Genomic DNA, 23,323 nt, shown 5'->3' with positions numbered 1-23,323 from the left:
GCTACTACTACTGCTATTACTACTACTACTTCTACTACTGCTGCTGCTGCTGCTGCTGCTACTGCTATTACTACTACTACTACTGCTGCTGCTACTACTTCTGCTATTACTACTACTACTACTACTGCTATTACTACTACTACTGCTGCTGCTGCTGCTGCTGCTACTACTGCTATTACTACTACTACTACTACTAGGATAAAGAAGAGGGAGAGAAGGAAGAAGCACTTATCTTGTGGAAGGCATTGTGCTAAGCATTTTACATAAATCATGTTACAACTTAATCCTCACAACAATGTTATTATCTTCTCCATTCTACAAATGATTGAATTTCACGTGGTGGAGCTCCTTGACCAGGTCCTGCAACTAACAGAGAGCTCAAACTCCTGAGTTCACACTTTCACCCTTACGGCAGATACTATTTTATTACCGAGTCTTGGGAGAGGCTGTGAAAAGTCTACCCTCTGTTTCAAATCATTGTAGCATTTTTTGGTTTAGTTCAGTAAACAAGTTTCAAAAGTTATATGTAGGCTTTGCATTCCTAGAAACTAAGGTAGCTCAGTCTGCTCAAGCAAAAATTGTTACACAATTTCCTACAGGAAGAAAGAGTTACCTTTAATTGTTATTGATGATCAGTTTGAGAGAAAAGGAAGTCTGAAAATCTCTAGAAAAAAATTGTGAGTAATGCCAATGAGGGAGGGCTCTTATTCATTTATTTTTTTGTTTGAAGCTTGGCTCTGAGCTAACATCTGTGGCCAATCATTTTTTTTTTCTTCTTTTTCTTCTCCCCAAAGCCGCCCGTACATAGTTGTATATTCTAGTTGTAGGTCCTTCTAGTTCTGCTATGTGAGATGCCGCCTCAGCATGGCTTGATGAGCAGCGATAGGTCTGTGCCCAGGATCCAAACCAGCAAAACACTGGGCCTCTGAAGCTGAGCGTGCAAACTTAACCACTTGACCATGGTGCCGGCCCCAAGGGCTCTTATTAAACGCTTTATTTAACTACCATGTAACAAAAAAAATAAAATCTTTAAAAAATAAAAGGAGGGGCTGGCCCCGTGGTCTAGTGGTTAAGTTCTTGAGCTCCGCTTCGGCGGTCCAGGGTTTCACCAGTTAGAATCCTGGGCACAGTCATGGCACTGCTCATCAAGCCATGCTGAGGCGGCGTCCCACATGCCACAACTAGAAGGACCCACAACTAAAAAAAGTTACACAACTATGTACCAGGGGGCTTTGGGCATAAAAAGGAAAAAAAAATAAAATCTAAAAAAAAAAAATAAAATCTTTAACTACCAGGTACTGAAGAAATTTACAGAGATATGTCACATCAGGACTTATAACAAGTTATGGCATTTTCAAGTGGGAAAATGGTATAATGAATTTTTTAAATCCACCCCAGAATTGGAGCTAATATCATTTTTCACAAAATCATAGATTATACTGCCATTCGTATACACATCTTTGTGATGAATGTTTAAGTTTTCTATATTAGTTTTAAATAATTGAGTCAATATTGTGATTTCCACTGATTTAAAAATCACCAGGAACCATATTATTTCATATTTTAGTAAGAAATCTTAATATACTATTTAAAAAGTAAATCACATTTCTTTTTCTTATGTACATAATCTTTATTTTATTGCATCATGACATTAGGTATATATATGTCATCAGAATTTTCCTGTTTCAGTTTCTTTAAAAGCATAATTCAAAAGATGTGTGTTGATTTGGCATTTTTATATTTTGTGAAAAACTTGCCATGATCTAGTAACATAATTGGGTTTCTGTTTCATCTAACTTATTCATTATTTTAATTAGCATTTTGCTAAACTACTTACACTAATTTTTCTATTCCTCTCCTGACCCATCTAATAACAAAATAGTGACATTTAGAAGAAACTGATTGATAGAAAGACGCCATTTGTGTTAAGATTAAAGTTAAAAACAAATTTCAGAAAAGAACGTGACTAAATAAAAAAAAAATGTGTCACATGACTAATATTAGCCAATTAGGCTTAGATAGAAGTTACAGCAACATATCGTACCTATGGGGTGGCTTACTGCTATTTTCAAAATGAGATTCAAGGCAAAAATATCATTATGTGTCAGTGTTTCCTTGGTATGATGGCACCATTAATTCTGTATATTTTCTTGCCTGGAAAAAGAAATTAGAGAATCTTAAAGGATAGTGGTGACTAATTTTTTTTAATCTTTCATTATTCTTGTCAACCATGAAATTTGTATATTGAAGACAATAGTGATGATAATTGTAATAATAAAATTATCATCATTATTAAATAAAGAAGAGTTGTTCAGTGATGAACAGACTTCAAGAAGATAGAAACCCGGGTGTCTGGTTTTGCACTTTGTTACCTTGGACGAGTCTTTCCATCTTTTTGAGTCTCAGTTTCTTTATCTGAAAAATCAGTGAGCTGTATTAAATGATCTCTATGGTTAATTTCTGCTCTGCATGTACCTTAACTTTCTTATGTTTTCTGGGAGAGAATCTTCTTTATCTAGTCTATTAGAAAAATGATCTTAGAGAAAAGGTACAAAATAAGATGTTGTAGCTAATAGCCCGGTCACAGAGGAATATAAGGATGTTTATACTCTTTTCTATTTTATTCAGCTGTAGGTTTTGTAATCGATGCACACAATATCCTTTGCAATGGATGTAGGGAGCTCTGGTTTATGTTGTTGTAGAGATGTGAAGGTGTCAAACAGGATGTGGATCCACGCTATTTACAGCTACTCCTGAGAAGCTTGAAGAGGTTTCACCTTCACATGGTCATTTCTGACAATCCATGTGCTTACCTCACAAATTCATGGTTAATTTTCTTTTGAAATTAAAAACAACGTCAACACTATTAACATGTTTCCATGTGTTTTAAGCAGATTTGTTTAATTAAAACCAATGAAGGTAAAGAGCAATATTAGTAGTTTTCAGAAACAAACATGTTTGGTCATACTTTAAGGAGAGAGAAGATTCTTATCTTTCCATTTCATTTATTTTTGGTTGCAGAACTTCAGATGGTGGCAAAGTTGTTGGCACCATAGAAGTCAGTCTCGTGAAGATGGGGGAGATTGAGGATGGGGAAGCCGACCACATCACGACAGATGTGCAGGGACAAAAGGTAGGGTCTCAGTCAGCTCATTGCACAAATTAAATTAGAAATGATCAGCTCTGCCAGATGCCTGAATCACCAGCGCCTCTGTGTAACGAAATCTCATTATTCAAAAGCTAAATGAGAAATCAGCTTTGGAACTGGAATACCATAAGTGTGTTTCATCCTCCGAACCAGAGGGCCTGTTTGCATGGAACTATGCAAAGCCACGCGCCATTCAGAGACGCCTTCCTCTTCACCACTGTCTCCCTGTTGACACTGCCTCTTCTCAGTTGAACAGAAGTATTGATCACTCTTGCTTTCTGCCATAATTAACCCTACTTGAGATGCACAGAAGATTCTGGGAGAGCTATTGCCAAAAATAACCACTTCTCTACTCTAAACCCTCTTTGGAAAGAGATGCAATTTGAATTTGGATTTCATTTTTATGTATGTGAAAGAGGGCACAGTCAATGACTTTGTGCCTTATTAAATTGCTGAGAGAGATGCAGGAAATAGTACAGAGAGGAGGGACAGCTCTGGAGGAGGGGCAATGCCTTCTGGAAGCAAAGCAGCCTCCTTGAAGCCTAGGATGAAGGCCCCAGTGCATATCAGGATGTGTCCAGGATTTTTACTTTCTTCTCTCCAAGAAAAAGAAGCTTGATCTAAGTATTTTTTTTTTTTTTTAGCTTTTCATAAATGAGCATCGTTTCATGATAAGGCCTATTATGACTTAATTTCTGGCTTAGCATGCCTTATGGGAGCATATATAATTTTTGGTACTGAGGAAATATTTACATGAGAGATGGTGTTTATCTAACACTTAACAAATTATTTAACTTTACAAAAAAATCTGACTGCCTGTCAAAAACATATCGTTCTTGCCCCAGAATAAACTAGGCTCTCATCTTCTGTCCCAAGCCTTTTTCTTCTTCATTCCCCTACTCTCCGTTGGAACATATCATTGGAGTGAAAATATTCCAAGGAGGCCCAAAGTTTGAATCACATTACTTGAAAATCTCAGGGCCCTTGTGAAGTTTTGCAGCAGATCTTCTTAGGATCCGTGTACTCAAGACTCCTGTCTTGTGGCCAGGTCCCTTCATTCAATCCTGTCTCCTTTGGAGTTCTATACAAGACTCATATTAGTCACCGCCACATGAATGCTGTATCGAGATTAACAGGGAGGCTTTGGAGGCTAAGCAGGGACAGAGAGCAGAAATAGGCAGAAAATGGTGCCTGGACCTGTGGCAGTGTGCCGGGAGACCAGTAGCAGAAACAGTCCACATGTCAAAGTAGGGCTACGTTCCCTGACTCTGACTCTATTATTAGCTACCTCTCTGTTTTCCTCAAAGCTTGCCCACCCCCTGACTCATTTACCATGTAACTATTATGAGATAGCACAAGTTGAATCATGTTCTTTTCATAAATGGAGAACTTGATACCCAGGAATATGCCCCACCAAAGTCCATCCTACTTAATGTTTCTGACTTAGTAATGTGAACTTAAAAAAGCCTTAACTGGCCTGTTCTAGGAATAGGAAGTGGCAGTGTCAGCATGTACCACGCACGAGTCATAAGTTGACTAAGATGGTAAACACACCAAGCACTATTGGCATTACCTCTGTCCTGTCTGGATTCTTAGTAAACCTTGACCTTTTGCAAATTCTTTTTACAGAGTTACTATAAACTCTGTTGACAATCCCTAGGGATATTCATGACTGAGTGACAGGCATGTAGTAAGGTGCACTATGCGTGATATTTAGAAGAATTATGTAGAAATAATTATCTCAGTATTTTTTGAAGTATGATCAGAATCATCTGGGGTGTTTGTTAGAAATGGAAATTCTGGGACCCATTGCCAGATTTGCAAAATCAAAATTCCTGTGAAGTGTATTAACGCAACTGCTACTAATGGTGATTTAGATCCTGAAGTTAGTGATTGACTGAAACATATAAAAAGATGAAGTAACTGAAATAGAGGTTATCCCTAAAAAAAATATCCCTTTCAGTGGTTTGCATGAATGGGAGGGAAAGAAATGCAGTTACTCTTCGCACCATGGTCATGTGGGTGAGTAACACATGTTCTCTCTCATGTATACCTAAGCAGATAAGTGATTAATACCTGTGTTCATCAGTTTGGGCTGCCATGATAAAATGCCATAGTCAGAGTGGCTTAAACAACAAAAATTTATTTTCTCACAGTTCTAAAAAGCTAGGAAATCCTAGATCAAGGTGCCAGACGATTCACTTCCTGGGGAGAGCTCTCATCCTGGCCTGCAGACTTCTCCTTGTGTCCTCATGTGGCCTTTCCTTGGCACACATGCAGAGAGAGAGAGTGAGCCAGCTGTGGTGTCTCGTCCTTGTCTTGAAAGGACACCAGCCCTATAGGACTGGGGCCCCAGCCTCATGACCTTATTTAACCTTGATTTCCTCCATAAAGGCCCTATCTCCAAATACAGTCACATTAGGCGCTGGGGCTTCAACATATGAATTTTGAGGAACATAATTCAGTTTATAACAATATTCCTGACACAAAAACTACATTTTAATCATGAATCTTTTAATCATGAATCCAGAGCATGGAATAAAATGTAAGTAAAAATTCAAACTCTTTCCGTTCACATGTATTTACTTGCTTGTTTCCTCAAATCATATTATTATTATATATTTCTCATCAAGGGAAGCTTGTGCTGAGGGTCATGACCCATATTATACTGGGTCAAACTTTGATATATACATGCATAGAAATAGACAACAGTGTTAAAAATCACACAGCAGTAGAAAGAAAAATTCGCAAAAGAAACGCTAACATTGTCCTTTTACAAAGCTAATATATTAGGGGAAATACTGCATTAGGTATCCAAAACTGTTTTTTTTTTTATTTTGGAGTCTTCTTTGTCTCCTTTCTTCCTGTCATACTCACAGTCAATTTGTCAGCAAATCCTGTTGAGACTGTCTTCTAAATAAATCCTGAATCTGATGACTTGTGACCCCTTCACTGTTACCAACATTGTCTCTCACCTAGATTTTTACAGTACTCTCTTGAACGTGTCCCTGATTCCCTCCTTCCTCCTCCCCTCACACACCCGCCTGTCCATCATAGTCTGTTCTCAGCAGAGCACTTATTAAAATATAATGCAGACCATGTCATTCCTCCAAAGGCTTCTCAACTCCCTGAAAGTATAAACCCAACTCCTTTCAGTGGCCTAACTTAAAGTCCTACAAGTGTTTGCCCCCATTACTTCCTTCGCCTTATCCTCTACTCCTTTTTTTTGCTCCCTTCAATCCAGCCACGTTATCTTCTTTGCTATTCCTTTAAGATTCCAGGTGCATTTCAAACTCAGGTCCTTGCACTTTGTTATTCAACCTGCCTTTGAACCGTTTTCCCTAGGTCACTGTGTGCTTCACTACATTACTTCCTTCTGGTCTTTAAGCAAAATGTCACCTTCTCACTGAAGCCTTCTCTGCAACTGTATCTAAAATTACAACGCATACCCCAAACTTTCTATCTCCCTTCTCTGCATTATTTTTGTCCTTAGTCCTTATCACTGTCCAATGCCATGCATACTTTAATTATTTATCTCATTTATTGTCTATTTCTCTCATTAAAATTAAACTTCATGAGAAAAAGATATTTGTCTATTTTATTCTCTCCTTTAACCCTAGTGCCTAGCATAGAGACTGACACAGGAAAAAAATGAATGAATGAATGAATAAATGAAGTCAATTTTACTTTGAAGAAATAAAGTCTAAAATTGTCTCCCAGAAGGGAAAATGTTTGGCTGCATATAATGCTGCGCAAACTGATTGGTAAATAAATAAAGACTGGAGTAAGGGTGTAGTGAAGAGTTTAGGATTATGAAGGAAAGAGGAAGAAATTTTAAAAAAAACAACCTTTGAAGTAAGTAGTCAAGAACAAAATGCTACAAGAAAAAGGAGAGTTAAGAAGCAAAATCATCAAATCAGGTGATAGATGAGAAAACTCCTGTAAGTAAAGCCAACAGGATGAACTGAGAAAGCCACAGTCCTCCCCTTTGCCCTCAGAGAGATGCGTCAGCTTCTTGTCGGGGCAGGAGGGTTGTTAAGAGCATCCTCCAGTGAGGCTTTGCAGGAGCTGAGTCCAGATTGGCTTCTGCTTTGCTCTTCTTTTTGTTTAATGTCTATATCAGATTTGAATATGGTGAAGTCCTAATGATCAAAGTGGTGGTGATTTCTACAAAAAAAGGGAAAATGCCTTACTTATTTTTGACAGTAGCAAACATGGTATAAGTGGAGTAATAATATATCTCTTTTTGGCTGTGAACCTAACCTAGCTAGTATTTTGATAACCTGATGTGCTCAGGTAATTTTGCTTCCATACTTTGAAGTGGTGTTTTAAGCGGACTTTCATCAACCACCATCAGGGAAAAGGTGGAGGCCTTGGGTAGCTAAAGACTAGTCTCCAAAGGTCTCATCCCTTTATTTTTCCCAAATAGAAAATTGAAAATTGTATGACTGGCCTTACTTACCTTGTAGGATATTTGCAGGTGTATAATATTCCTCATTCATTCATCAAATAATACTGCCTTCTATGTTCTAGGTATTCAACAATGAACCAAATAAACATAGATACTGCCTTTTGGGGAAGTAAACAATAAACAAATGAAGAAGTAATATATTGTTGATCAGATGTTGCTATACACTGTAAAAGTAATAAGACAGGGTACAAGGACTAGGGAGTGCTGGCAGGTGGCCATTTTATACTGGATGATCAATGATAGATTCACTGATACTGTGATATTTGAGCTGAAATATGCAGGAAATAAGGGAGCAAGATGTGGATATCTGAGAGGAACAAGAATTCTGGGTAGAGTGAATAGCAAGAGCAAAGGCCCTGAGCTGGCAACATGCTTGTTATGTTGAAAGAATAGCAAGGAGGACAATGTGACTGGAGCTGAGCAGTTAAGGAGGACAGTGGTAGGAATTGAGGACAGAAGTTCATGGGGTAGGGACGACAGATTGCGTACTCCCTGCTAGGCCATTAGACTCTGAGCTAGCTGTAAAGACCGTTGCGGATTTTTGAGTATAGGTGTGAAATGATCTGATTCATGTTTTGAGAGGACCATTCTGGCAGCTGTGTTGAGTGTGGCCTGAAAGGAGGCAAGGACAGAGAACGGAGCCTGCTTATTGCAGAGATTCAGGGTAGAAATGAAGACGTGTTGCATCAGGATGGAGAAAATGAAATGTAGCCAGACTTCAGGTGCAAAGGGTAAACAAAGAATAGGATTACCATTTGTTGTGATAAGGAAAACTGAGAGAAGCAGGGGAAGGAGGAGAGGAAATGGGGAGATGTTAAGTCTGATTCCTCTTAGACATGCAGATGTAGATGCATGTAGGCAGTTGGAGGTTTGAGTCTGGAATTCAGATGAGATGTTCAAGCTAGAATTACATATTTGTGAGTCATCAGATGGTATTTGGATGGTATTTAGACCATGAGACCGAATGAGAAAAGCTTGGCAATTCGCATATTTTGCACTCTTAAAATTTATATTTATGTGGATTTTATCCATTGGCATTTACTACATTAGAGATTTTACATTTTTGGATTATATACATTTATCATCTTAGAAATTCAAAGGAGAAATGTTTAAAACGGAAGGGTACACAAGCACACATACCTTTAGCCATCAAATGATTATGTCATATAGCCTCTGGAAAATTCCACTCTATGCTTGTAAGAGAAAGAGAGGGAAACCAGTCAAATAATTTTTTAGTATTATTATGAAAATAATATTGTCTTCACTCTGTTCTAGATGCTATAGAGATTCAAAGACAAAAGTTATCAGGGACTTGCAGGAGACTCTAGACCAAACTTTGAGAACCATGATTTAAGGAATAAACTAACAGAGGTGAAAGTGCTTTGCCAAGAAGTATTGGTCTTTGATGGATTCATACAGAACTTTGTGATCATTGTTCTTACAATTTTGCTAATTTTCTAGCCCAAGACATGACAAATCGATATGTTAGTTGATGTTCAAAATCATTAAGCTCCAAGAATTTTACGTATCTTCTATTTCTTCTCCTTGGCCACATTTAGCATCTAACATATTCGTCAAAATCAATTGGTTCATGATGCTGCATGTGGTATAAAAAGCTTGTGATATTTGTTATTTCTGATCAGAATCACAAATGTGAAGTCATTACATTGAGAGCACACACCATGTAAGTGTGTAATGCTGCAAATATCCTTCATAATGATAGCAATGAAGAGTCTGTGTAGCTTGAGTCTCCTTAAGCACAGATTCCACATCATTTTAATCTTTGCATTTTCTGTAGCAGCTGGCACATATAAAAGTGATTCTAGGGTCAATTGTAAAAAATTAAATAAAATAGCCTAAGGAAATAAGAAATAAGAAGTTCTTAGCTTCAAAAAACTTTCAATCTAAATAGAGACACAGAAGGTATACTCAGGAAACAATTGAAGAAACTAACTACTGAGTCCAAATATGAAAATATTAATTTAGTGAATATTTTTTGGATATTTTCTGTTTATATGCCATGGATTTAAATCTGAAAGCATTCTGAATAGTAGAGCTTCAAAATACAATTGCAAAATAATAATGTAATTAGGTTAAAATTGTCCTAAATACCTGCCTTCCAGTTTGAATGGGAGATATGAATGTATGAAAGTCATATTTCTATATCTGTTTGGTAAAATAATACAGGCCTTCTGTTAGGAAACAGAAAATTGTCTTTATTACAAACAGGCAGGTCTGTCTTCATATAGGGGACCAGTTCTCAGGATAAAGCCTGGTCCTTATGAATTATGGACTTCTTCACTAAAGGGGTTTAATCTAAACCATTCCTATATGCTATATTGTAGATGATGATCCTCTTTTGGACAGGAAGATGGCTCATAGCTATATGCCTGGTTGTTATGAGGAAGGATGTCAGAGACAAATCATGAAAGGATTTGAAGACTAATCTGAGAATATTGGATTTGATTGGGCAGTAAATACACATTATACATTCTAGAGCAGAACATTGATGTGATGAATATAGTGTTTACGAAAGATTATTTTAACAGCCCTACATAGGCTGAAAGGAGTAGAGGAAATATTGGAAATTGGAGGAATAAAGAATTTTCAGTATTTCCAAGTATCATCATTGTAATGCTCTAGTGATTTGGAAAGTGAATTTCCAAAATAACTGTGGAATAAAAGAAAGGATCACCTCTGACATCTGGTTGGTCATGAAAATAACTTGGAGAAAATAAAATTTTAAGAGCTGTTTGCAGTTAGTTATTCATTCTTTCAGTGAACCAGGACCTCAATATAAGCGCTAAAGAAATTATGAAAGCTTATTTTTCCCCATCAAGAAATTCCCTGAGTAATGTGATGAATTGTTATGGTAGAGGAATAAGTATTGGACTATAAGGATACAGAAAGTAACATTTAAATCAATATTTTCAATTATTTATCTTTATTCTCAAAATGCTTAAGGGATATATACATTCCATCGTAACAGTGACCTTAATGGCCATGATTCTCAAGGGGGCCTGTGCCCGGAGGAGGAAGAGGAGAGAGAGAGAGAGAGAGTTAGGACAGTAAGGAAATACCCAAACAATTTGGATACACCCTACTGGGGGTGGTGGTCTGAGCCCTTGGCGTCTCTTGAGCAAAGCCATGTGTGCTACAGAAGGATGGCACTTTCCCTTAAAACTCCTCATGAAAAGAATTTGCTGAGTTTTCATTTGTTTGTTTTGTTTTTATTTGCATTTAGTTGCTTATGTCTGATAATGTTTGCTCTGAACATTTCCTCTCCTCCTTCTCTTGGTTCCCCACCTTTTTTTTTTTTTTTGGCTAGAGATAAAAGGAAACTCATTTGAAGAAGCAAATGCTGGTGTCTGTGTGAAAATAGGTCTCTTGTCAATCTCCTGGGGTCAGAAGAGTTTTGCTTCTCTGTTAGTTACAATTTCCTAGGAAACTTAAGGAAAAACCCACGCTTAGAGATAGATGTCTGGGATGTTGTCTTCCACTCATGGCTCACGCACTAGGAAAATGTACTCTTCTGTGTCTCTTCGTTCATTCTGTCCAGAGACGTGTTGGTTCTGTAAAGGCTCATGAGCTTAATATGTTCATCATGGATTAATAGATCCATGATCTCTGGATCAGCTTATTTATAAATTGCTTATTTATAAATCAATGATCAGCTTATTTATAAGTTGTCATTATACTGTATGAGCAAGTGTTTGCATTATTTTGCTGAAGACAAAAATCTGCTTTTGTCCTATGTAATTAGATGCTACAACATATTTTAATCTTTTATTTAAAGTTGGCTTTACTGAAAATCTAGAAAATAATTTGCTTTTTATTGATCCAAAATCGTCGCAGGGGACAGAAATACAAACCCATTCAGCTCGTCAAATGTGATTTGCTGTACCAGGAACATCTCCCTAGCATCCTGGGGACAGTCCTTTTTCATCTTTTTCTTTCTTTCCTAAGTCATCTTTAACTAGAACTGAAATGGAGTCTATAATAATATATTACAGTCATAATATATGTAAGTAAATAATCACACTAAACAAGCTTCATAGTGAAGATAAAGCTGAAAATAGTTTTACAAAAATGTTGTGTTCAGAACTTTTTGAAACCAGGTTCATAGCCTCATTTTTGCAAACAAAATAAAACGATTTCATTTCTTATTTTATTTTCAAACATGTTTCCTTTCTTCTTTTTTCCTTTCCTAGTGTGCACTGGTATGTGAATGTACAGCCCCAGAAAGTGTGAGCGGAAAAGATAACTTACCTTTTTTGAATGCAGGTATGTACCTCAGGTTTCGAAACTTATGTTAGTTTCATCTGAACCTAAATTTTAATTTCCTGTGAACTCAGTACTGAGTCTGGGCAGCATTCTTACAGAATCATTTGTGAACGCTTAGAAAATGAGTTGGTAATCATGAGGAGCCAGCAGAGTGGGGCCATAGACTTGACAATTCTGTAAGAAAGATATATAAATACCTTGGCTACAGGGCAAAACAAATTCCTTTCAGCTATTGGATTTTGTATTATCTGAAACAAGACACATTAGAAGATAGAATAAGTATTAGAAATGTGAAGCTCTTATTTAGTTTGACTTTCTAATTATAGAACTCAAAGTTGTTAAACCAGTAGGCATATGGATTCATGAGGAAAAATTTATACATGTATTTGTACATCCTATGTTTGTATGCATATTCTGTGTTACTGAGAGCAATGTATTTGAATTTCAATAAGGCCTTAAACAATGTGTTAAATGATGACCTTGTGGATAAAATTGAGACATATGGTACAGTTAAAAAATATATGATAATATGTATATGTAATTATGGAACAAATTTTTTAATGATAAAGTAAATTGTATTATCATTAATAACAATAGTAAATAATGACTATTACAGTGAGAGACAATGTGCTAAATGCCTTAGATGCCTTGCCTTACTTTGCCTTCTGACCGGTGCTATAAGGAAGGCACTATCATTATCTCCATCTTACAGATGAGGAAATTGGTCAAGGTCACCTACTTAGCAAATAGCAGGTCCAGAATTTAAATCCAGTTTTGATCCCAAGGGCTTTGCTCTTAATCACTAGGCTGTTCATTACTAAAAAGCCATTAATTAACAAGTTGGTGTGACAATAAAATAAGCCTTCATATTTTTCTAGCCCTACCATGTTGTACACTTAAACAATGACATAGCATAAAAATCAGCTTAATGAATGATACCAAACTTCAAAGGCTTGCTAATACATAACCCCTAAACTATTAACAGTTTTTCCCTGCAGGAAGCCACTAATAATAGGAAATGAAGAAAAGGAAGGCCTCCCTTTGACTGTGCTTATAAGTACAGAGAACTCAAAATTTAGCAATAAAAAAACCATTAACTATACTTATATAGAATGAGAGATTATACCAAAGAAGAGCAGCCAATTCTCAACCTATGACCAAATGACGTGTTTTTTTTAAAAGTTGTATTAAGAATGCAGAAGAGTAAGGGATGTGCATTAAACAGTGAAGGATCTACCCGGTCATGTACCATCAAAGTATATGATAAGTTATCAACGTGGTTAAAATATCTAATGTGTCCTCAAAGGGTCCTCTTCACGTTTATTTTTCCACCTGAAAGTTGACCGAACCTTTAGTCTTTAATTTAATATATCCAGATAATCTATTTATTTTACTAAATGCCATTTTTGAGAAATAAAATCAAGGGTGGGAGATATTAACTCCCTCTTATATACAGTCTGAATGAATAAGGTTGTCACCAAAATGATCCACACTATAATTATAAGATAATTTTTTAATGATTCACTCATGTGAACCTGGTAATCTTTTATGCACACAAAAAGAAATGCCATTTTTAAAATACTGATGGGTTTAATATAAATTTCAAAGAGAAAGAGAAAAATGGCTCTCTAAGTAGAAAATATATTACATAAGAAAGAAGAGACTGAGGGACATAGTGAAAAATAAATCTGTACCTCCTAATACTTGTGCCATAAAATCTGTAAGACGTGAGTCTTGAAAGTGCACTAATTCTTCCATATTACTGGGGACTACTCCTAATGCGTAAATTGTAATATGACAAATACAACTGACATGGAATTGATGGAAGCAGCTGCATTCTGCAATTTAAATATGCTTACTTAGTGGAGTGAAAGATGATTGATTACTTCTTTTCTTCGTTCATGGTGGTGACAGTTGTGGTGATATTCCACTTACTTCTGAACATATTTCTCAATGTCCTTAGTCCAGGCAACCCGGAGGAGTGCTCAGAACCTAGGATATTTGCCACATATATTTTCTTTGAGTCTTCTTATATTTGGGGAAGAAAAGAATAAATGACAGCAAATGTTATAAAAGCTAGATTTTTAAATAAAAACACAACTAAGTACTGTATTTGAAATGTTTCTGTTCAAAATATAAAATTGTGTTGTGCTGGTATAGAATATACCTCTCTGTGTGACTTTGGCTTGTGTGTACCTCTGTCTTTGGTTCTATTTATTTATATGTCTAAACTCAGCGACTTTGGAATTAATCTATTATAGTCCCATGTGGTATTTTTTTTAAAAATCTGTAGGCAAAGGGAGCTATTGACATTCTTCTGAAGTCTTTGTATTAATGTATTATATAGAACTTGCCAGCCTCAAGTGAGTTATGAAGTACTTATTGAGTGAGTGGAAGAGAATGTCATACCTCATAGCAGCTCTTCACTATTCTATTTATATCTCTAGAGGTTTAATTTATAATTCAGGAAATTCGCTTATCTATTGTAAGATGAAAAAGAAAAAGTTCTTCCCCCTAAGGTCTCACCTTTTTTATGTCCTGTTTGCCTTGCAAGTTGAATGAGTATGTTGGGAATCTGGGTAATTGAGGGCAGAAGGAGAGAAAGAATGAGGAGGACTGGGGACAGAATTTACGATCCCGTAAGAAGGATATGTAAGTACCTTACCTATATGGGGAGGCAAATTCCTTTTAGCTGTTGGATTTTATATTTTGTGAAACAAGACACGCTAGAAGACATTGTAAGTATTAGATATGTAAAGTTCTTATTCAGTTTGACTTTATATAATTCACAGAATAAAGTTCTTGAAACAGGAAATTTACCTCTTTAATTATTTGCTTATTCATTTAAGCAAAATGGTAGTAAGAATGCTTGAACCTGTTGTTGGGGGAGTAGGGGAAGTTAATTTTGAACATAGAGGAGTGCAGAGGGTCGGGTCTGCCACAGGGCCTGCTAAGTCACATCAACTGAGGCCTCTCGTCTGCAGCAGAACAGTTACAAGTGGGCTCTTGTGGTCTTAATATCAGAGCACTGAACGAACTGTCCGAAGAACTGGTGTCAAAGCCTAGATGTGCCAACCAGCAGTGCGACCTGATAGACAGGTCAGGCTCTTTGCACATCAGTTCTTTTAAAATGATCAAATTAACCTGGACAGTCTTTGACTTCCTTTTTGGCTCTCAAATGTTTGAAGCTGATATAGCATAGCTTAGCTTTTACATGTTTGTCTTCTTTTTAGAAATATTTCATAAAAGTATTCCTTTTAATCAGTTTCACGTGGAGTCATATATCTATTTGTTGTCATTTACAGTTGTCTTTCTCAGGAGTTATTTATATTTAATAAGCCTGACCACAGATGTACCATTTTAAAATTTTGTCAAGAAGACAGTTCTTTCTAGTTGTCTTAATTCTCCCAGTTTTCCTTGTAAGAGTATAGTGCTGCAGAGTCCTTCAACCCATGGACCCTTACCCTGAGGAGCTGATGGGCCCTGTCACAACGTTTCCTATTATCTTCACATTTTGAGTGAGTTTCCCCCTGCCAGCAAGCATTCCATCTGATACAGCATCTTCCTTCGTTGAATTCCATGCTTCTTGAGTCATGAAGTCTTCCCTTATATTCTTTAAAGATTACTTTCATGCTGTATATCAACGTGTATACTATCCTTCATATTCACAGAGGGTATATCTGACGGCAATGATTTCCATGACTGTGTGGTTGGAATCTAAACCGAGACAAGGGGACTGTAGTGCTGTCAGTCCTAAATACAGGCAGTCCCCTCCTATGTGGGGAATTTATTCGTGTTTGTAATTCTTGCTTCACAGATAAATCACACCTTTTCTCAAAATAGGCTGCTATATCTTTGATTCTTTTTCCCAAAATAGGGTTAATCCATCTACGATTGTTGCTTTGCAGAAGATGCTAGATTATAAGCTTTTTAAGAAGAAGGAACATTGCTTATTTATTTCTATATCTCCAGGGCCAGAATACAATAGGAACTCAATAAATGCTTGTCAAATGGCTGATAACACATGTATCTTATCATTTGAACTGATGTTTCAGGTAACAGAAAACTGCATTGTTATTTTCTCCATGAGAAAAATGTTGAAATTTAATTGTTTGAAATAAAATAATCTATTACTTTCTTTAAAAATTTCTACCAAATTCTCATTTTTAATTTTTTTCTGCCTCATAAGGCACCATGGATTTTAATTGCTTTTCCCAATACCACACAAATGAGCTAAAAAAAAAAAAAAAAAAATTGGGGTAACATTCTCCTCACTACCACCCCCATCCAAAGCAATGCATGACTCGCAATATTTTAAGAGATTGTCAGAAATATTTTCCTCTCTATTCATTTTGAGTACTGATGCATTCCAGCCAGAAAGAAAACCCCAGTTTCCCCCTTTTTCTCTTTTCATTCATGAGGTACTAAATCTACTACCTCGTCAAATTTTAGATGATATCATCTTATATTAACAGAGATACCTCTGTTGTCTTTTCTCCATACTACTTTGAATAGATTTTGTCCTTGTATTTATAACTCTCTGATTTGTAAAATTTGGGGGCCATTTTGGCTTATAACATTGCCCTTAGTCCTTTATACTTACTCTCCAGATTTCTTTTCCCTTTGCTGTTTTGACAACTGTAATAGAGTCCATTAACCTGCTGTTTTGGAATTTCCATATCCTTTCATTACTGTGTACTAATATATTTAGCATGTTAAGTAGCTTCAATGGAAGAGTGAATTTTACTATCTAAAAATCAATAGAATCATCTCTTACACACCTTTAAATGCTTCAACTATCTTCCTGTTGTAAGCCCATTACCTTCTCCACTGCCCACTTGAGTAAATTAGAAGAAAAATAAAGTCAAGGAAATGATATAGTCACAAAGGTCATATTTTGTGGATGAATGTGATGGGGTCTTTGTCTCAAATGTGGTTTTTCCTTCTTCCATCCTGATGCCTGTGCTCTCCCTTGAAGTGAGGGTTTTTATTATGTCCTTCCCTCTTGCATTTTCCCTGTAATGATGGGAAGCATCTGAGTTGCAGGGTTTAAGCTCATCTCTGTGGAATGTTTGCATTTTCTGGTCAGTGTGCTGCGTGCAGGAGATAAAATGAAGACAAGGAAAACACAGTCGTGGCCTTCACAAAGTTCACATTCTTATGGGAGACACAGAACAGTAAGCAGACAATTGTATCACAACTGGTAAGAACCATGATAGAGATGGGGATGGGATGTACAAAGGGGAGCCACCTGTAGGGAGGGAGGGGATAGAAGCCAAGGAAGGCTTCCTGGAGGAGGTGCTAGCTGAGCTGAGTTTATAGGATGATTACCTGTAGCCAGGAAAGAAGGGCATTCCTTTGAAGTATAGGGAATGCCTGGAGCAGAGGAAAATTGGCAAGAAACAACTTGAGTTCAGTGAACTACAGGTCATTCCAGGTTTCTCAGCATGAAATATTAGCTAGCTTCTACCTTTTCTAGTTGAGTCTTTTTCTTTAATGACTGAACTAGAATGAACAGACCAAATCATTCAAACTAGCATAAATGAAGCAAATCATTTTTCTGACCACTCAAAATCTAAAATCCAAATTCTACACACGAAACTCATCAATTATCACCAATTGGAGACTAAATGCTGGCAAGTACTATTTTTATGTTTTATTCTGACATCTGTAATAGACTTTCTTATACTTGGCCTTGAATTGAAGATGGAGTGCCAAGAGCTTGTGGGTTTGGCTAGACGAGGGAAGCAGCACTTTGTCCAACTCATCTCCTATTCCTAGTTTTTTTTTGTTTACTTTAAAAACAACACAAACAATTACATAATTTGTATTTTATGACAAACCTAGAGAAAAGTTACTAAAACTTTCTTGGGAGTTTATTTTTTTTTTACGATTGATTTAATCTTTACCATTTTTAAAGAGATATCTCTTTGGGTCAGCCCGGTGGCATAGTGGTTAAGTGCACATGCTTCATTTTGGCAGCCCAGGGTTAGCAGCTTCGAATCCTGGGCACAGACCTATACACCACTCATCAAGCCGTGCTGTGGCGGCATCCCACATACAAAATAGAGGAAGATGTTAACTCAGGGACAATCTTCCTCAAGCTAAAAGGGAAAGATTCACAATGGATGTTAGCTCAAGGCCAATCTTCCTCACCAAAAAAAAAAAAGAGAGAGAGAGAGAGATCTCTTTGCTGTATTTTCCAAGCTCCTCTTGTTACTGCACAAAATTCTGGTTCTCTACCTGATCAGCATAAGCAAGCCAATTAATTACGGCATCAGCCTTTGGAGGAGAATTCAGCTTTTATTCTGTGAGATCAATCTGCAGGGAGACAGGGGGCTTTGCCCTCAGATCTGTCTCTCTGATTCAAGATTTGGGACAAAATTTAGGAGGTTAGGGAGAACAGGTTGGCATGCGGAGACGCTGGTGTGGCCGGTTTTCATTGGTGGGCTTCAGGCATTTTAGGGTAAGGTTTTAAACATTTATGATGGGATTCTAAACATTTATGATGAGGTTCTAAACATTTATGATGAGGTTGTAAACATTTATGATGGGGTTCTAAACATTTATGCTGGGGTTCTAAACATTCATGATGGAGTTCTAAACATCTTTGATGGAATTCTAAACAGTTTTGCATGAGGTGCAGAAGGAATTTTAACACCAGATCTTCCTGAATGAGGGACCCCTCACTTATGATAAAATTCCAGCTTTCAAGTTCTGGTCGTGTCTCGGTGCTTGGGTTCTGTGGGAAGGAGGATTTTTGGTTCCGAGGTCATTTCAAGTCATGATGTCTTCTTTTGCGCATGCTCTGGCTAAGTGACTTTGCAGGTTTTCTGAAAGACAATCTTTAATCACATTGTTGATAAGAGTTGAGGTCTGTTTGCACTGGCTCTAAATGGGCCCGTGATTATACTCTCATGTTTTCTTACAATCTCTTTTCTATAGCCATGCTTAGAATAGTGTTTTAGTGATTTCTATTTAGGTTTCTCAGTTCTCATCCAATCTGAAAAAGAGCCGACATGCATTTAAGATGTATATAAATCTAAGATATTTCATGTACAAATGAGGGAGTGTCAATATCTAATTGGATTACACAGACTTATCTTTAGTGAGTATAATGTGGTATTTGGAGAATAGACTATGTGTGTTCAGTTGAATAATTAAACTACTAAACAACTGCATAATTGAAAGCTACAGAATGAATAGATTCTCTACAAGAATCTGCAGTGCATTAGAATAATGATTTTATAAGGCTTGACGCCAATCGAGTCAGATTCCATTTAAATATGTGACTTCTACTACCTCCTAAAAGCAAGAAAATGCAGGAAGATAATCACAGATGAGCTTCCTTTGGGGAAATATAGTGAAGACAACCTGTTGAAAAAGTGTTTGACTTTTTGATGAACCTCTCGACTCTGAATCCAAATTTCCAAAATGCTTTGTCCAAACCACTGGCATCCCTAATGCACACACAAAGAAGAGAAATCAGCCCTGTGATGTCTCTCTGGTTTATCTTTTCTGCCCCAGGCTTCTTGAGCAGCCATCTTTCTTATATATTGTCTATACTTTTTGGCTTTGTTGAACACTTCTTTGGCATCTCTACTTTGATAATTCAGACTTGGGGCAGCTTGGCTTTCACGATTGCTGAATCCCATGAAAAAGCAAGTGGGCATTACCTTGTTAAAGAGGCCCTGTTACAGTGTCCAAGAGAAACAATATGGAAATTTGAGTTGTGCTGCAATTTAGGGGGAAACAATTCTGTCATTTGTTTTTTATCATGTGTTCACCTTAGGAAGTAGACTTCAAGGAGAAGGTATCAATATCTGGACCAGCTTAGAACTTTACCCTGATTAAGGCATCACAGGGCCATGATGTGATCCAAGATGTCTCTACTACTTTTCTCTTAGGAGAATCTGTTACATGATATTTTTAGCAATTGTCTTGGCAAAAACAGTGAAAAAAAAAATGAAGAGAATACTTATTACACAGGAGTCTCTTTAAAAAGAATGTATAAAAGATTTTAGATAGTTTTCTTTGCTGAGCAGAGCCTATCGTATAGTCAGATTTGCATTTTCTATATGAAGAAATACTTGGCATCAGTGGAGAGCCAGAGCTGAAAGTGATGGACCCATTTACACAGCTGGAGTGTGTGAATGGAATTGTTGAAACTGTATCTCTATTACAGGGAAGAAGCATTAAAAAAATTGCCAAAAGCATTCATCATTTATGGCCTATTGTTCAACAGTTAATGCATGAATACCATGCCTTTCTTTTACCTGAGAATGTGACAAAATCTCCCCACTATCAACTCAGCAAGAATTTTGAGTTAAGAACATCTTATCTGGTCTTTTTTGTAACCAGTGCAACAAATTTGCATGGCAGTTAAAGTCAGGCCATATTTTTTCATCTTTGAGGTCAGACTCCATTATATGGTATTTTAGGCTACAGAGGAAATTTTTTCGCTTTATTCATAGATTGATGTTCAATAAGGAATGCTACTAGATCAAATTGGCTTGTAAAGTGGATATCATTATATCTACACTGAGATCCTGATAAGTATATACAGTTTTGTGCTAATGTTGTAAACCTGTGAGTTTTGAAAGATCAGAACGTGTAACATAAAAGTTAGATGGGAGACATTATTGGGAATTTTTCTTTTTTGATGATCAAGTTGCCTGATTTTTTATTTGCCCCAAGTGTTTCCCGTACAAACAGCAGCATTCCCACAGAGTCTTTGGGTGATGTGTCCTGGATGGCCAGAGGAGAGTTCTAGAGCTCATTAATCAAACTGCCCTTGATTTCTACTTAAGCTATTTTACCAAAGTGTATATTTAAAACACACTGAAGAGCATTAAAATGAAAGCAATAAAATCAAAAGTTGAAGGCCTAGTTTGGGGATAACAGAGAAAATGAAGAATTTTACATTTTGTGACTTACTTCAAAATATAAATTTTCTAAAAAATAATTGTTGTTTTATAAAAGAGAAGAGAAAGCCAAGGATTTTTAACCATGGTTTGGGAGATACAAAGATTCTGTGTAATCTTTCAAAAAAACCAGGGGTTAAAAAGCAGTGCATATACTGAGTATAGATAAAGCAAGTAATTAAATATTTGCTTAGAATACTAAAGAAAAATTGGGACATTTCAGAGACTGAGTTTTTGTCTTACTATAAAAGGATGCATTTATATTCCTAATCATGTTAGCTATGTTAGAATTCATGAGATCCCATAAATGGCTTAACCAAACTGACCCTACATTGAATTAAATACACACTTTTTCTTCTTCTCCAACCCTAGAGATATGCCAATAGAAGTTGTAATAAAATTCTTAAATCTTTGAAACATTTACACTTTAAAAATGAATGAAATATCGTAGTTTCTTTTATTGACTGGCTGTAGGTTCTTATATTTCAGATGAACGAAAATATATCTGATAAGGCCTAATATCCAAAATATGTAAAGAATTCATACAACTCAGTAGCAAAAACAACAAAAAAATTCAATTAAAATATAAGCAGATGATCTGAAAAGACATTTTTCCAAGGAAGACATACAGATGGCCAACAGGTACATGAAAAGGTGCTCAACATCACTAGTCATCAGGAAAATGCAAATTAAAAACACAATGAGATATTACCTCATACTTGTTAGAATGGCTATTATCAAAAAGACAAGAAATAACAAGTGTTGGCAAGGATGTGGAGAAAAGGGAGCCCTTGTGTACTGTTGGTTGGAATGTAAACTGGTACAGTCACTATGGAAAACAGTATGAAGTTTCCTCAAAAAGTTAAAAATAGAAATACTATAGAATCCAGCTATCCCACTTCTGGGTATTTATCCAAAGAAACAAAAACACTAATTCCAAAAGATATGTGCACCTCCATGTTCATTGCAGCATTATTTTCAGTAGCCAAGACGTGGAAATAACCTAAATGTTCACCAACAGTGAATGGATAAGGAAAACTTGGTATATATAAACATAATGGATTATTATACAGCCATAAAAAAGAATGAAAACTTGCCATTTGTGACAACATGGATGAAACTTGAGGGCATTATGCTAAGTGAAATAATTCAGAGAAAACAAATACTGTATGATCTCACTTATATGTGGAATGTAAAAGAACAAAAACTAAAACCAAGCAAGAAACAAACTCATAGATACAGAGAACAGATTGGTGGTTGCCAGAGGCAGGGGGATGCAGATGGGCAAAAATCAGTGAAGGCAGTCAAAAGATGCAAGTTTCCAGTTATATTAAATAAGTCATGGGGATGTAATGTATAGCGTGGTGACTATAGTTAATAATACTGTATTGTGTATTTGAAAATTGCTGAGAGAGTAGGTCTTACAAGTTCTCATCACAAGAAAAAAAATGTAACTGTATGGTGACAGACGTTAACTAGACTTATTGCGCTGATTATTTTGCAATATTATACAAATGTCAAATCATTACGTTGTATACTTGAAACTAATATAATTTTATATATCAATTATACCTCAACAAAAAAAGAAAAAATAAACATAATTGACTTTATATATGGATCTGTGATATGATCTAATTGATAAAACTTAAAGATCGTGTTTATGTTAAAAATATAATCTCTTTGGATATACAACTCTAGATTTGAAATGTTGTCTCTCAACATACTGGAGATATTTTGCTGTCTTCTAGCTTCTATAGGTGCTTTTGAAAAGTGAGCACTGTGGCTAATTTTTAGTAGGGGGTAGCTTTGAATTTGGTCATTAAAGAGTGGGATGTTTGAAATCAAGGTTTCCAATGTAGTATCAATTCTGGTAAAAATAATGTCCAGACTGTACTCTGAGAACGCATGGTTGCAGAAGAATGGATGAATAGATCCTCACTTTAATGTTCAGAAGGATATTATATGTTATTCAGGTAGTGAATGAGATAGAGTCTTATAGAACCCTAAAATTTTGAAAGGCATTTTACCCTATACATTTAGGAGACTTGGCCCACATACCATGCTTGATATTATTTAAAGCCCTACATCCATTTCAATATCAAATTCTGTTTTTAATCAGCTTTATTGGTAAACTGGAGCCAAATAATCATAGATACTTGACTGGTGATTGACCTGATATTTTATTGCCCATTAAGCTTTGGCATCTGAGTGTAACAAAGGCATCCATTGTGCAAGAGCAATGGAGATAAAATTCTGCTCTGAAATATACGGCTTGGGAGTGTGTGGTAGGAGTGCTGTCCTGGCGAAAAAAAAGTATCAAGTCTTATCTTAATAGCTGGCCCTTTACTTTTTCCCTAAACTTTTCAAAATTCTTGATAGCATGACCTCGTTACTTCTCCCCTAATCACTGCCCACTCACCTTAAATAGAGTTTGTTCATAGTCTCCCTGTCTTGCGTCTGATAATATGTGGTTTCAGACAAGTGTGTTATCGACGC

General features: G+C 36.3%; 1 protein-coding gene across 2 annotated transcripts in view; it reads left to right on the top strand.

Annotated features, from left to right (window-relative positions):
- The window catches only part of INPP4B (inositol polyphosphate-4-phosphatase type II B), a 749,608-nt gene that overhangs the window by 533,134 nt on the left and 193,151 nt on the right, over window positions 1-23,323 (top strand). For both annotated transcript variants that reach the window (XM_046657053.1, XM_046657054.1), the window contains 2 exons: window positions 3,022-3,133; window positions 11,831-11,903. In XM_046657053.1, coding sequence (XP_046513009.1) covers window positions 3,022-3,133; window positions 11,831-11,903 — 185 coding nt within the window. The remainder of the gene's footprint in view (window positions 1-3,021; window positions 3,134-11,830; window positions 11,904-23,323) is intronic.

This window comes from Equus quagga, chromosome 3 (assembly GCF_021613505.1).
Source record: "Equus quagga isolate Etosha38 chromosome 3, UCLA_HA_Equagga_1.0, whole genome shotgun sequence".
Classification (NCBI taxonomy): domain Eukaryota; kingdom Metazoa; phylum Chordata; class Mammalia; order Perissodactyla; family Equidae; genus Equus; species Equus quagga.
The sequence above is the reverse complement of the archived record's forward strand: the minus strand, read 5'-3'. Positions and strand labels throughout refer to the sequence as shown.